The 15596-nt window shown below is 42.7% G+C and overlaps 1 protein-coding gene across 2 annotated transcripts in view; it reads left to right on the top strand.

Annotated features, from left to right (window-relative positions):
* The first annotated feature begins 12874 nt into the window (after window positions 1–12874).
* Window positions 12875–15596, top strand: part of COP1 (COP1 E3 ubiquitin ligase) — a 109815-nt gene continuing 107093 nt past the window's right edge. For both annotated transcript variants that reach the window (XM_080924475.1, XM_080924474.1), the window contains exon 1: window positions 12875–13526. In XM_080924475.1, coding sequence (XP_080780601.1) covers window positions 13114–13526 — 413 coding nt within the window. In that variant the 5' untranslated portion in view covers window positions 12875–13113. The remainder of the gene's footprint in view (window positions 13527–15596) is intronic.

Raw genomic sequence — 15596 nt, 5'->3', positions numbered from 1 at the left:
AATACAGGGAACTATGAAGTTAGCTTGGCCTTGGTGCCTTGACAGGCAGGCATCAAAGGAATTTCAGGTAAGAGTCTGTGGCACCAGGGTTACTATGTACACCTGAGTATTCCAGGGAGACTGATGTAACTCCCTCAGGCAGCGAAGCATTCAGGCCGCTTCGTGTTTCTGTGTGTTCCCTTAGTAATCAAGAAATCACAAAAGCTTAACCGGACAATTGGTCTTCGACATTAATCTTGTGTACCCTTAAACTTGAAAACATCATTGTATCCTGGCAACTAGAATTGTACTGATTATGGTAATTGTTGTTATGCTCTGTTTCTGATAATATATATATATATATATACATATATATATAAAGTCTTATTGCTCTCAATAAAATTGTCCAGTCTCAGTTGTGTGGTGGCCCCTCAAGTCGGTCGGATTTAATTCCTTTTGGTCATATCAGGTGACCTTGACCTCGTAAGTAAGAACAGGTGCTTACAGAGGAGACCAGTAATCTTATCTACTTTAGTTTAAATGCAAGGTAATTAAAAAGATCAGATGGCACCAATTGCTTTGTTCTCATGGACTTTATCGTGCTTCCTTTTGATTTAGCTTTTGAGGTTCAATGAAAGCAAACCTTCCATTATCTTCATGAAATGTTCACACATTCACCCAAGTTTTCAGTAAATGTTGATTTTTTCCCCCTGATTCGGGGATGTTTCTAAAGTACCTGTTCACATTAATATAACTCTTCCTATCATCTTTCATTGTTACATTACTTCCGATTGGTCCAGGAATTATTTTGCAACACCTTAGTTAAAATTGGAAGCCACATCCCATGCCAGGAGTAAAGAAAAGTAACTTCAGAGCGTGATGAATGACGTGCCAGGGCTCTGGTGCTATTAGTCAAACTCCTCTCAGAGATGCTTAGGGTCTTACCTACCAACATAATGGCACATTTTCATGCAAAGAGAGCAATGGGTTAGAGGTTTTCAGAGAAATACGTGCTATCAAATAGTAGGCCAAGTAAATTACAGTTCTCTGACTAAATCATAACTTTACCTCTGGATTTAACGCATTATTCCTACTAGGTGCATCGTTATGTTATTGGGGCTCACAAAGATAACTTTCTCATTTTGAGAATGAGCAAAAACCATTTTTCCTTTTTCTTTTGAGTTTAGTTTCATCTGTTTGGGTTTGGTACTGAGGGTTGAGCTGCTCAGCTTCATTCTGGCTCCTTTAAAGCTCTCTTATTTTTGTGAGGAAGCTTTTATCTTAGTTGGTGGTCATCCTGTCCTTGAACTTGCTCTGTAGATGAGGCTGAGTTTACATTTGCAAGTTTCTTGCCTTGGCTGTCTTAGCAGCTCAGGTTATATACATCATCAGGCCATGTTTGTCACAACAGTAATGTATGTCAGTTATACATTATCTTGAGAAAGTAGCAGGAAGCTATGGTTCCTTAAGAGACATGGATAGATGGCAGCAGGACAATCAGGCCTCACATTTTCTTGGTGAGTCTGACAGATAAAGCTTTTTGAAGAAGGTATAGATTCAACACACAAAGCCTGCAGCAGATAGAAAACAGCGCCCCTTTCTCCCTACAACACTGTATATGGATATTTCCCTCAGGAATAGATCCAGAAGTTCAGTTCTTTTGCCAACCATTCCATTCTATCTTCACTCCTTTTGCTAGAATTTGGATTGTGTCGTGTGTGTGTGTGTGTGTGTGTGTGTGTGTGTGTGTGTGTGTGTGTGTGTAACAGTTCACAGCCTAAACACATTTAACACTGGGTGATTCTTTTAATTATTGTGCTAGGCATGTTTTGTTTTCAGTGTTTAAAGTATTCTCATCATTGTTTCTCCTGAGTTGTCTTGTCCCCTTATGTTTGGTGCATGCATTCACTCGTACGCACCATGCTTCCTCTTTTTTGCTTTCCCAGCAGGTCTTGACAGCAGAAACTACCTTGTACATTTGTGTATTTATCTAGCTGGAGGGGAAATTGATTGCATCGGATTTGCTCAGCTTCTTTTTGCAACTCTATACTTTACTGAAGCTAGGCTCCAAGTACTTATGATTTGTTCCTAGGAGACATGTTGGGTGATATTACCTCTCCTCACTGAAATACACTTCTGAAAGAGAGTACTTACTCTTACATTCCCTACATTTCAAATCAGTGTTTGTACATTTTTTTTTGTTTGTTTGGGGACAGATTCTCATGATATAGTTTAAACCGACTCTTAACTCACAATGTCAGTCACCTGCATTAGACTCACCTGGATATTGGGGGAAAGTATATTCACTGACCCTGCATCAGGCCTGTAGCCAGAATTTCTGAGGTAGAATCTAGGAATCTACAGTTTAAAAATAAACTGTATGGATGCTTATGCTCTACACCAATGTTTGTGAGTCATGGGCACAGGAAATATTCCTAGTATGGCCTGAGTAAGGTTTGAGTGTTATTACGAAAGACATATGTACTGGAAGACTAGCCTCCAGTTTGTGTTAGGGTGATAGAACCTTTAAGAGGGAGAGTATAGAGGAGGTCATTTAGGCTATAATGGTATTGGCTGGAGAGGAATTAATGATGGCTTTAGGGGGAATCACCCATCCTCTCAAGAGACTATTACAAAGCAGGACACTCCCAACATTTGTTGGTCCCTGGCATGGTTTGTATATGCTTGGTCCAGAGAGTGGCACTATTCAAAGGTGTAGCCTTGTTGGAGTAGGTGTGTCTCTGTGGACATGGACTTTGAGATCCTCATCCTAGCTTCCTGAAAGTCAGTATTCTGTTAGCAGCCTTCAGATCAAGATGTAGCATGGTCAGATCCTCCTGAAAGGCCAACTCTTTTAAGTTCAAACTCCATTTTAGAGAACCTGACCTAAGTTTAAACTCAGGTAAACTAACAGGCTAGACCTAGCATTAGTTTTCTTTCTCTTTCTTTCTTTCTTTCTTTTTTTTAACAATTTTAATTTTTAAGAAAGAGATATACATGTACAGATTTTTAATATCATTCTAGCATAAAACTATATGAATGTATTTTTGTCAGAACTTGATTTTTAAAAAAAGTTTGATGGTATGCACTGAAATCTTACTAGTTACCATAAGCATAAAGTACATGTAAAACGAAACATAACATGGAAATAGTCAAAGTTTTCTTGGTGTGTATAGATTAAACATAATGATTTTTAAATTCCAAAAATTGCCACAAGGGTATCTTCTTAGCTCTTGAGTTATTAATGATTTAAGGTCTAGGTGTACTCCACTCTGAGAGGGTGCTATACAATTGTTATTTTTTGTTTTTGTCTTTGTTTTTCTACAAAGAACTGAGGCTTCTACTTTTTGGCCTTTCTTTTTTTGAGCTTCATATGATCCGTGAGTTGTTTATTGGGTATTCAAGCTTTCTGGGGCTAGTATCCAGTTATCAGTGACTGCATATTATGTCTGTTATTTGTGATTGGGTTACCTCACTCAGGATGATATTCTCTAGATACAACCATTTTCTTAGGAATTTCATAAAGTCATTGTTTCTAATAGCTGAGCAAATATACCACAATTTTTGTATCCATTTATCTACTGAAGTTCTGAGTTCTTTCTAGCTTCTTTCTATTATAAATAAGGCTGCTATAAACATGGTGAAGCATATGTCCTTATTGTTTGTTGGAGTATCTTTAGGGTATATGTCCAGAAGTGGAATTACTGGGTCTTCAAGTAGGAATATGTCCAATTTTCTGAGGAACCACCAGACCGATTTCCAGAGTGGTTGTACCAGCTTAAAACCCCACCAACAGTGGAGGAGTGTCCCTCTTTCTCTGCACCCTCACCAGCATCTGCTGTCATCTGAATTTTTGGTCTTAGCCATTCTGACTGGTGTGAGGTGGAATCTCAGGATTGTTTTGATTTTTATTTCCCTGATGACTAGGGATGTCGAGCACTTTCTTAGATGCTTCTCAGCTAATCGATATTCCTCAATTGAGAATTCTTTGTTTAGCTCTGAACCCCATTTTTAATAGGATTGTTTAAGTCTATGGAGTCAAACTTCTCGAATTCTTTGTATATATTGGACATTAGACCTCTATCAGATGTGGAATTGGTAATGATCATTTTCAAATCTGTTAACTGCCACTTTGTTTTCTTGACATTGTCCTTAGTCTTACAGAAAATTTGCAATCTCATTAATTTCCATTTTTTTGATCCTTGATCTTAGAGCATGAGCCATTGGGGTTCTGTTCAGGAATTTTTTACCTGTGCCTATGCGTTCTAAGGTTTTCCCACTTTCTCTTCTAATAGTTTCAGTGTACCTGGTTTAATGTGGAGATCTTTGATCCACTTGCACTTGAGCTTTGTACAAGGAGATGAGAAAGGGTCTATTTTCATTCTTCTGCATGCTGAGTGCTAGTTGAGCCAACACCATTTGTTGAAGAGGCTGTCCTTTTTTCATTGAATGTTTTCAGCTCCTTTGTCAAAAATCAAGTGACCATATGTGTGAGGGTTCATTTCTGGATCTTCTGTTCCATTGATCTACCTACCTATCTCTGTACCAATACCATTTGGTTTTTAACACAATTACCTTGTAATATAGCTTGAAGTGATGAATCTTCTAGCTTTCATAATCTCTGCTGAAAAGTCGGGTGTAATTCTGATTGATCTGCCTTTATATGTTACATGTCCTTTTTCCCTTACTGTTTTTAGTATTCTTTTTTGTTTTGAATATTTGTTGTTTTGACTATTATGTGTCAGGAAGAGTTTTTTTTTTTTCTGGTCCAATCAATTTGGGGTTCTGTAGGCTTCTTTTGTGCTCATGGTCATCTCATTCTTAAGGGTAGGAAAGTTTTCTTCTACGATTTTGTTGAAGACATTTACTGTGCCTTTTAGTTGATATTCCTCACCCTCTTCTATTCCTATTATCCTTAGGTTTGGTCTTTTCATTGTGTCTTGGATCTTCTGTATGCTTTGTGTTAGGAGCTTTTTGGTTTTTGCATCTTCTCTGCCTGTTTTTCCTATGTTTTCTATGGCCCCTGAGATTCTCTCTCCCGTCTCTTGTAGTCTGTTGGTGATGCTTGCATTTGTGACTCCTGATTTCTTTTTTAGGTTTTCCATCTCCACAGTTGTCTCTTTTTGTGTTTTCTTTATTGTTTATATTTCCATTTTCAATTCCTTCATCTGTTTGGCTGTGTTTTCCTGTAGTTCTTTGAGTGATTTTTGTGTTTTATCTTTAAAAGTGTCTATTTGTTTATGTGTGTCCTCCTGTGCTTGTTCAAGGGAGTTATTCACTTCTCAAAGATCTCCATCATCATCATGAGGTGTGATTTCAGGTCTGAGTCTTCTTTTTCTGGAGTGTTCGGCAATCCACTGCTTGCTGTGGTGGAAGAGCTGGGTTCTGATGTTGCCAGATTGTCTTGGTTTCTATTGCTTAGGTTCTTTCGTTTTCCTCTTGCCATCTTGTTGTCTGTGATTATACGTGGTCTTGCTGTCAGTGACTGGCACCTGTCTCTCCTGTGGATCTTAGGGCCCATGGGCTCATGAAGAAAATTGCTTCTGAGTGTTTGGCTTTTAGTAGGCAAGCAGTGAGTTCTGGTAGCAGTGACTCAGCTCTGTCTTTGTGGGCTCAGGTGTTGGAGCTCTTGTGAGGCTGTTCTGGGAACTCAGTCCTCTGCCCACAGGTCCTGAGTACTACTACTGGCAGGGACCTGGCTCTTTCTCTAGGCCAAAACGAATCCTTTTCCAGATAGCACAGTACTCTGCTCTCTGAGAACTCCTGGTGTGCTCTCCTTAGGCCTATATGCCAGGCTCCCCTCTGGTTCAGGTGTAAGAGGGCCTGTGGAGCTGATCTTTAAGTACTGTCTTTCCTGGGCACACTCTGGTTCCCACTGACAAAGGCCTGTGCCTTACTGTGGGCCTGTGTGTTTAGTCCGCAAGCATGGGCTTTCTGGACGGATCCTGAGTCCCTCTGCCTGAGGATTGGCCCTTACTGTGGGCTGGAGGCGCACCTTTTCAGCGAGCACCTCCTAGCCATCTCTGTGCTTTGGTTACTCACCGTGAAATCTCACCAGGCCTGTGTCCCCAGATTCCAGCTGGTCCGGGTGGCAAAAGGCCTATGCCTTTAGTCCTAGAGCACGGGCTTTCAGGTCTGATCCTTACTTACTCCCTTTGCCAGAGGCCCGGCCCTTACTGTCAGCATTAGTTTTTAAGTTGCCCCCCATCAAAACCCAAGCCTAGTTCCAGTTTCTTGGTTAATCCCCAGCAATACTAGAGTTTCCAGATTATACCCTCAACAAGACCAGTGTCACCATGTTATTCCCGGAAACGTACCAAAATGTAGTGTCAGGGAAATGTTGTGGTCCCCCAATCTGATACAACTCACAGCAGGGCCTTTATTCAAGCTAACTCGGCATTCCCAACCACAAAAACATGGTAAAGACCCTCCTGTGAGTTGTATCAGATTGGCTCCTGTCTGTTTTTTAAGGGTTTTTTTTTGGGGGGGGGTGGGCGCAGTGGTATCACTAACATTTCCTTGGCACTACACTTCTACACAATGCCTGCCGAGATGCTGCCATTTTCCTGCATTGATGAAAATGAACTGAACTTCTGAACCTGTAAGCTACCCCCAATATTGTTCTTTAAAAAATTGCCTTGGTTATGGTGTCTGTTCACAGCAGTAAAACCCTAAGACAGAAGTTGGTATCAGGGACGGGGTATTGTTGAGATAGTCCTGACCATGCTTTTGTTTAGAAGAATGTGGATTTTGGGACTTTGGGTTTGGAAAGCAGTGGAATGCTTTAAATGGGAACTTAATGGGCTATCCTAGGAGGAACATGGAAAACTTTGCTGCTGAGAGTAATTTGAACTGTGCAGACCTGGCTCAAGAGGTTTCAGTGGAGAATTTCAGTATGTGGCCTAGAGACTGTTTTTGTGGTATATTGGTGAAGAATGTGGCTATTTTTCCCCCTTGTCTGAAGAGTCTGCCTGAGGCTAAGGTAAAGAGACTCAGATTAATTGCATTGACAAAGTCTCAGAGACACCCATCATAGACTTTGATCTTTGATTAAGTCACATGAAAAACACTTTAAACAAGCAAAGCAAGCTGAGAAAGGGGAAGTTTAAATTTATGGCTTGGGTATTAAAGGGGCACCAGAAAGTGAAATGGAGCTGAATCCTATGGTCAAAGATATTAAACTGAATTAAGGGAGTGGTAACCTTGGGGCAAGATTCCACCCAACTAAATTTAGATCTAGGCAAGGCAGTACAAGTCTTTAATCAGGGAAATAGCCAAGCAGATCTCTGAGTTCAAGGGCAATCTGGAACAGAGCAAGTTCTAGGTAAAGAAAATCTCAAATCCAGTCTATGTGGTACACACCGTTAATCCCCAGAAACAAGCATGCAGAGGTCCAAACTCAAGGTCAATCTGCAGAGCAAGATTCAGGACAGCCAAGCTTAGGCAGTGAAGGAGTTATAAAACAGATTATCTCTGGTAATAGAATAAGGGAAATGGGGTAGGGAGTATTCAGCCCCAGCAAGCAGCAGAATATGGTAGCTTCAGCCATCTGTCTCTGGCTTTAGAGTTGAGAATAAAAGGGACTACTGGGACAATTGGTGCTGGTTAGCTGGAGCTAAAAAAAAAAAAAAAAAAAAAAAAAAAATAGTGGTAATTAAGAAGTGACCAGAACCACTGAGGTAAAATCTTCTGGGAAATGTTTTCTGAGAGCACAAAGAAGCTGTGCTCCAGAGATAGCCAAGGTTGTACCTTGTGCAGCAGCTGTACTTGCTTATGTATGAGTCTCCCAGGTGGTGCTGGTTTTGAAGGCATAAAGGCATCATGAAGAACAGCTGAGGCTTGGCACTGTGAGAGGCCATGGAAGACCAATATCGATGGTGCAGCCCCAGCTGTAGTTGACAGCCCTGGACTGAAGGGGTCATGCAAAGGAGTTGAGGCTTGACACCATGAATAGAGCCTGTGAGAGAGTATTGGTGAAGCCTAGTTGCAGTGGAAGACCCCAGAATACTGGAGAAGCCAGTACCATGGGATGATCAATCGCCAAGAACAGCAGAAGCAATAGAGTGGATTAACCTCAGCTTATAGAGTTACAGAGGGCAGAGCTAGAGAAATGATGCCATCCCTTTGGAGGAGCCTCAGAAGATCATGTGTGTATCCCAGACATTGAAACAAGCTGCTAGAACCATGAACTATCTGCTGAGGAAAGCTACTTACAGGGAGTGGAACCAGCCTAGAAGAAAGAAGTTTGTTGCAGTCAACAAAGTTGAAAAAGGAGGTAGAGATCTGAAGACAGCTCTGACATCAGATATGGAGAGGAGGAGTTGAAAGTGACCCAATGTTTTCCTGTCTTACTTTGGGGATTATAGTTAAGTGGTTGGATGAATCTCAGAAGAGACTTTGAACTTTAAGTACTGTTGAGACTGCTATGAACTGTGGGAACATTTGAAGTTGGACTAAATGTATTCTGCATTATGCTAGGTTTAGATATGGCCCCCAAAGTCTCACATATTTAAACAAGCCTATGGGGGCCAGGAAGTGGAATGTGATGGTTTGTGTATGCTTGGCCCATGGAGTAGCACTATTTGAAGGTGTGACCCTGTTGGAGTAGGTGTGTCACTGTGGGCATGGGCTTTGAGACTCTCATCCTAGCTGCCTAAAAGTTGGTATTCTATTAGCAGCCTTTAGATCAAGATGTAGAACTCTCAGCTCCTCCTCCACCATGCCTCCCTGGACATTGCCATTTTTCTGCCTTCATGATAATGGACTAAACCACTGAACCTATAAGCCAGCCCCAATTAAATGTTGTTCGAATACGACTTGCCTTGGTCATGGTGTTTGTTCACAGCAGTAAAACCCTAACTAAGACAGCCCCTTTGTATCATACTATTTCTTTCTGGGCTTTTGGCCAAATTGTGACAGAGTCAATTTGATCTTCATTGGAGATGTAGCAGATATGGCTATCCTATCTTGAAATTTTAACCTCTCAAACTATATGTGAACCTCTGTGACTAATAGCCCACACTTGATATTTTATTAGAATAATATGAAGTACAGCTCATCAAGCTCCCGATCATCCTTTTACTAATTTCCAAAACATTTCCCTCATGTATCACCCTTTCTCTTGCAACATACACTGTATTTTCAGTCATCTCCTGGTTATGTCTACTTGCACGTTTTCTTACCCTACACTGAACATACCCAAAATTAAATTATCTGATGTGTGTTTCTAATTCTGGCATCCTGATATTGTGATCCAGGAGTTATCTTTGGAGTCATTTCCTATTTTTGTGTTCCATTATTTTTACTATGTATATTGGCTCTTAAGCCAAGCCCTGGAAAAGACACACTTGGATCTGTATACTGAATTCTTATCTGATCTGGTTATGGAGGGTGACCCTAATAGAGAGACAGGCTCTTTCTGGTGAGTCTACATTGGAAGCCCTTTTCCAGGCTCGAGAAAAAAATTCCAACAGGAAATTCTTCCCCAGTCTCCCATGATAAGTTGAGAGACGAAAATTGGAGACCCTATATCCTGGTTCTGTCTCTCATGAGAGATGTGGTTTCAGTATTGCATGAGTGAATGGCCAGAAGAGGAAGTTTGGCTCAGGAAGTTATTTTTACTTTTTATTTTGCTCATCTCATTGAAGTGGGGCTGTGCTGTATTCACTCTGCTTAACTTGATGGATTGAAATTTCTGCCAGTTTCTCAGGACTCTGCCAGTAGGTGACTCTTTCATATGTTGTTGTTAGTGGTTTTTGTCTTTTTGTCTGCCCCCAAAAATGTCTCCTTTCTTCTGTAGAATATCACATTTTTAGTTATACCAATCTACTCTGAGACTCCACATCATGGCCCCTCACCCAGTGCCTCTCCTGCTTAGGATTCTGCAGTGAGAGGCTGTTCCCTGAAAATGGAAAGTCCCAGATTGGACCTGCTTCACATGGTAGGGTCCCTGTTTCACCAGTGAGCTCACTGACTGTAGTTTTTCCTTTGCAGAATGCACCAGGTCTTCCTGGGCAGGGGGCATAGACTTAGAGGAATCCAAAACTTTGTGACTGGAAGACCCAGGCCCATATCTTTCTGATAAGCTCTAAGCCCTAACTGCTTTCTTGGAATCTGTCCTTTACACTTAGATGATGTCAGCTACTCCTTCTGACTCCTTTTACTTCAGATGAAAGGAAAGAACTTATTAGGTCAGAGGTAAGGAAGGCCTGATTGGCCTTGAATTTTAGGCACCTTTCCCATCCAAGAACCTTGATTAAGACCCATGTGCACACAGGCCTTGAACACTTTTCATCTGTATCTTATGACTGATAATTGGGTGCAGATAAAAACCTACCAATTTGACTAATTTGTCTTAAGACTGCTGAGGTTCTTCAGAGCCCAAAAAGTCTCTTGGGTTATTTTTGAACGATTACTGCCCCCCACCTCCATTTGAGAACTTACAGCCACTTTTGATCCATTTACTCCAGAAAATGTTAGGGTATTGAATTTTTAGCTTTGGACATTCACAAAAATACTCCAAAAGCTTAGCTTAGAGGGCTTTGCAGGTCTCTCGGGTTATTGAGGTAGCCGAAAAGATACAACAACGGAGAAACTGAAAGGCAGATGCAAGATGCCTCGGCCGCTGACTGGGGCACAGGAAAGCAGGCAAGTGTCCTGGCTGCTTTCCAGTCAGTTTAGCTCCCTGTTGCTGATACTCATGTCCAGTGGTAGGTGTCCTAAAAATGAAGAATGGGGCTGGTTACCAATGAAAGACTCCAGTAAAGGAGCCACTGGCATAATTAAGGACTATCACCTCACAACTAAATAACCAACTACCAAAACCAACAAACAAATAAACGGTTTGGGCCAGAAATGGGTGATTCATGATTTACTCCTTCCTGGTGGGCCGTGGTTGCCCTTTCCCTTTCTGTGTAGAAATCTTTGAAAATTAGGAACCACCATCACCTTTCTTCCCAAGAAACTATAATTTCCATTATATCTCCCTACCAATTTAGCTTAACTGCCTCTTTATCTAAAGAATATCGTCTGGTTCTTCCAGACTTCACAATGCAAACAAATCCAGACACAGGGCCCCTACTCCAGAACTTACAACCCTGTTTCCTAAGATATAGACTGAGACAAATTCTCCTGCCTTGACAGCTTGCCAATCTACCACCCAATACAGGGTAAGACTCTTGGCTGCAGTCACATGGATAAGGGTCTACCAATATCTCATGAACCAAAAAGCTAGAATGGGAATTGCTCCTCATATCAAAAGGCTATTAGAAGTTAATTAACATCTTCACCCCATGCCAGTTGGCTTGGAATGCACCTTTACTACCTGTTTATGAACCAGGCACCTCAGATTATAAGTCAGTTCAGGATCTCTGCGATGTAAATGGATTGAAATAACCCATCCTACTGTTCCAAATCTCTACATTTTGCTACCTCTCCTCCCACCAGATCACCAGCTCTATATATCCTGGACCTTAAATAAGTTTTCTTCTCCATTCCCCTGGTACCAGTTAGCCAGCCAGTAATTGCCTTTGAAGAAATTAATCCAATGTCCAACGAGAGTAGCCAGCTAACCTGGACCTAACTACTCCCAAGAGTACAAAAAAATAAACTGAGTGATAATTGATGTTATATCTAATACAATTACTATGCTCTGCCAGAAATAAACGTTTCAAAGTTACTTTGACTGCAATCTAACTTCGATGTAAATTATGTATGGTCTTGGTGAGTTTTGGTTTAAAAACTCTGCACCCCTCAACTGGAGCACCAAGAGACCTGTCAAAGATAGGAGACCACTCTCAAGTCAGTCCATCAAGAAGAAGGACTTAAAATTTTAATATGCTTAATTGGCTGATCGTCAATTTAAATTTCATGAGTTCAGAGTTCCTAACAGCTGTTCCCAACTTGCAGCAATTTAATCCCAAGATCTGAGAATGTGTATAATCAGTTTTATGTATGTACTCCAAGTGTATGTTTATTCAGGACCAGAAAGCGTCCATCTCTTATTCCCCTTTGGGCTGTCCCCACTAGAGTTGCAAGAGGGCTGCCCCTCTCTTTGATCTAGTGACAGTAGGTATAAGGATCGTAGCTTTGAGTATTACAACCCTAATCAGAGGAGAAATGGGCCCAAAAGAGATACATCATCAGACAGACGCAGACATTAGACACCTTGAATTCTATCTGCTTCAAGTCCAGACGCAGGCCCCGACCAAAGTTGTCCTTCCAAACAGGCGAAGTTTAGACTTAGTTTTCATTTCCCAGGGAGGACTTTGTAAGAAACCAGGCCGAGTCCTACTGCTTCTATGCCAACAAACAGGGAGTTATCAATGAGATCTCACAAAAGGTTGGAGATAACTTAGGTAAGTGACAGGGGACATGAATCAAATAATTTCTGATACTATAACATGTTTAATTGAAACCTAAGGCTTTCACTGCCTTGGCCTCTTACTCCTCCTAATAGGTCTTCATTCAAAAACGAATTATATTCCTTCCACACAACTGGGAAAAACCGCGAAGCCTCAAGAGCCTAGACTTGTGAGCTTGGTAGTCCCTATCCGCATGCGCGCTCACTCACACGCATGCGCAGCACCACTGCTCAGCACAACCGCAAATGTAGCTGGGCAGTCCGCCTGTGTCCACCCGGAGGACGCTTGAACGGTTGCTTTTCGAGCGCTCCCTGTCCTCTAGACTAGATCCCAGACTTTTCCCTCTCCACTCTTTGGCTCCATGAAAACGGCTATCCCTTTACTACGTCAGGAACGAAATCAGCTTTCCACAAGGCAAACTAGATAGTGGGATCGGCCCAGCAGGGTACCGGCGGCTGCGCGCGCATCTGCTCCGCTGCCCCGCCCCTTCCGCCGCTCGAGCGCAAGCACGGCAGCCTCGGCGCTCCCGGGTTGGCTGCCCTGGCGGCCTCCACGGCAGTAATGGCTTCTCTGATGTGATAGTTTCCCCCGCCCCCTCGCGTAGGACGCGGCGGTGGGGCGGCGGTGGAAAGCCCAACTTTATTGTTCCCCCGGCCCACCTCCCGGCGCGTCCTCAGGATGCTCGGGAGCTGAGCGCCGGGGGCGGCGGAGGGTCGCGGTTCGTCCGGGCCCTCGCCTCAGAGCGCAGGGCGGAGGGAGGGAGGGAGTCACGATGTCAGGTAGCCGCCAGGCCGGTTCGGGTTCCGCTGGGACGAGCCCTGGCTCCTCAGCCGCCTCCTCGGTGACTTCCGCCTCCTCGTCCTTATCCTCGTCTCCGTCGCCGCCTTCCGTGGCGGCCTCGGCGGCGACTCTGGTGTCCGGCGGGGTAGCTCCGGCCGCGGGCTCCAGCGGCCTCGGTGGCCCGGGGCGGCCTGTGCTGGTGGCGGCCGCGGTGTCTGGCAGCGCGAGCGCCGGCGGGGCGGTGTCCGCGGGCCTGTCCCGGTTCAGTTGCCCGGCCAGGCCCAGCGCCGGCGTTGGAGGGAGCAGCTCCAGCCTCGGCAGCAGCAGTAGGAAGCGACCTCTGATCGCCCCGCTTTGCAACGGGCTCCTCAACTCCTACGAGGACAAAAGCAACGACTTCGTTTGGTGGGTTTGCATAGCAGCCCCTGCATGCTCGACCACGAGTTTCTGCTGCTGAATTTGGCGGGGTCCCGTGTAGGGAGGCTTCTTGGAGGTGCTGGGATCGAGCCTAGAGTGTTTGCAGAGTTAAGGTTCCTGGTTGGGAAGTGGAGATGGACTGGGATCCTTAGGCAAAGTGGTGAAATGGGGTTGCACAGAGGTAGGTGATGGTGTTCAGGAACTGAAGGCGTGTAAGGATAGAGGTGGAAGTCCAGTAAGTGGTTATTAGAAAAGAGGTATTCTGACCAGGAGATTAAATCCCGACTGTTTTTTGGCCATCTAGTGGACGAAGTATCAGCCTGGAGTAGTTCATGAAATTAGATTTTCGGAGGTAGATGACTAGTGCCTGAGATTCTGGGGCATGGGATTGCTGGTCAACACTATTGTTTAAAAAAAAAAAAAAGGAGATGGAACTCGAAAAATGGTTGGTATGGTTGGTGATACTTTAGAGAGTTATCTTTGCTTACCCTGCGTAGGAATGTGTAAATGTCTCCTATTTGAATGGATAGGGTACTTGTAATTCTACTGTTCATACTTTTGTAGTCAAAGTTTGCTCACGAGCAATTCCATTTCAACTGTTGGAAAAGGGGAACACATCTTTCAGTGTTTGTGTCTTGTATGGACTACCGCAGTGCTGTGAATACACCGGAACTTCTCAGAAACGCCTTTATGGTCATTGCATCACAGCTGCCATCCTGAATGACACAGTAGAATTCAGTCATTTGGCACCTAAGAGGGACTTTAAGCAAATGATGAATCTGATTGTCTTGAATGTTTTGAATTTTAGTTGGGTTTTGATACTATTTGTAGGAATTCGAGAGCTTAATTAAGATTTCCTGCTCAAAAAACTGGTAGAATTCTGGGCCCTTCCTGAGAAGAAACCTGTTGATTGACTTAATATTAACAAAGTAGGAAGTTGGCTTGAACGGTCATTCTTGGGGAAGTTGGTTCAGATCACAGTGGAAGATGGTCTTAGATGGTGTTATTAAAGATGATAAGGTTAGAGGTTGTAACCATTGAGAAAGGTATTGGCTACACTTTCTTGTTCACCAGTATAATTCGTATTTCTGCCTTTGTTTAGATTCAGAAGTAAGGTGTGTGTGTGTGTGTGTGTGTGTGTGTGTGTGTGTGTGTGTGTGTGTGTGTTGAAATAGAATTATAGCTGTGGTTATTTGTAATTTAGGTAGTTTATGGTTGGGTCTAAGAGGTGTTTGGATTCCCTTTTTTTTTTTTTTTTTTTTTTTGTTTAGTTGACAGGATTTCTTAGTGTAGCCCCTGGCTGTCCTGGAACTAGCTCTATAGATCAGACTGACCCTGAAGTCAGAGATCCACCTGCCTCTTCCTCCCAGTGCTAGGATTAAAGCTGTGTGTCACCACTGCCTGAGTGAGGCATTTGCATCCTTGTCCAATCAGTAGTGTCACATGATAAGGTAGAAGCTAGTAAAACAGCTTGTGGAGTTTACGTTTTAACCATTTGCAGTTCAAACAAAGATGCCAGCATCCAGTGAATATTTGTAGGTAAAATTCTGAATATTTCTAAGTATCTCAATTCATCATTTCTCTTTCTGGTGAGATCGTCTATTCAGAAGAATTAACCAGGGAGTGCATTTTTCCTTAAACTAGGTTTAATTTTGATCAAATCCTTATAGTCGGATATGTATTGGGCAATGTCTTAACAATCTCTTTTATTGCAAATTGGCCTCTGGGTGCTTTTGTCTTTTCTGTTCTTGACTATGAGCCAATTCAAATTATTGTAATCCTTTATATCTAAACAAGGTTTATGTTTAAATAATGTTAATTCTTTACTCATTGATAACACCTTAAAATATGCTTATTTTTCACATCTTAATTTTTTCTTAGAGTAGATGTAAGGAGTGGTGTTATTTACTATAACACCAGTGTAATGATTCTCACTATTTCAGGTAGGAGATAGCTAAGGGATAAAATGAGAAATCAGATTTAGAGTCTCAGTTTAGCACTTTCCTTTATGTGGCTAGAAAGCTTGAACTCTGAGTTCCAGCATATGACATAGTGGTT

The sequence above is a fragment of the Micromys minutus genome (genome assembly GCF_963924665.1).
Source record: "Micromys minutus genome assembly, chromosome: 1".
Classification (NCBI taxonomy): domain Eukaryota; kingdom Metazoa; phylum Chordata; class Mammalia; order Rodentia; family Muridae; genus Micromys; species Micromys minutus.
This window is presented reverse-complemented; position numbering and strand designations above follow the sequence as displayed.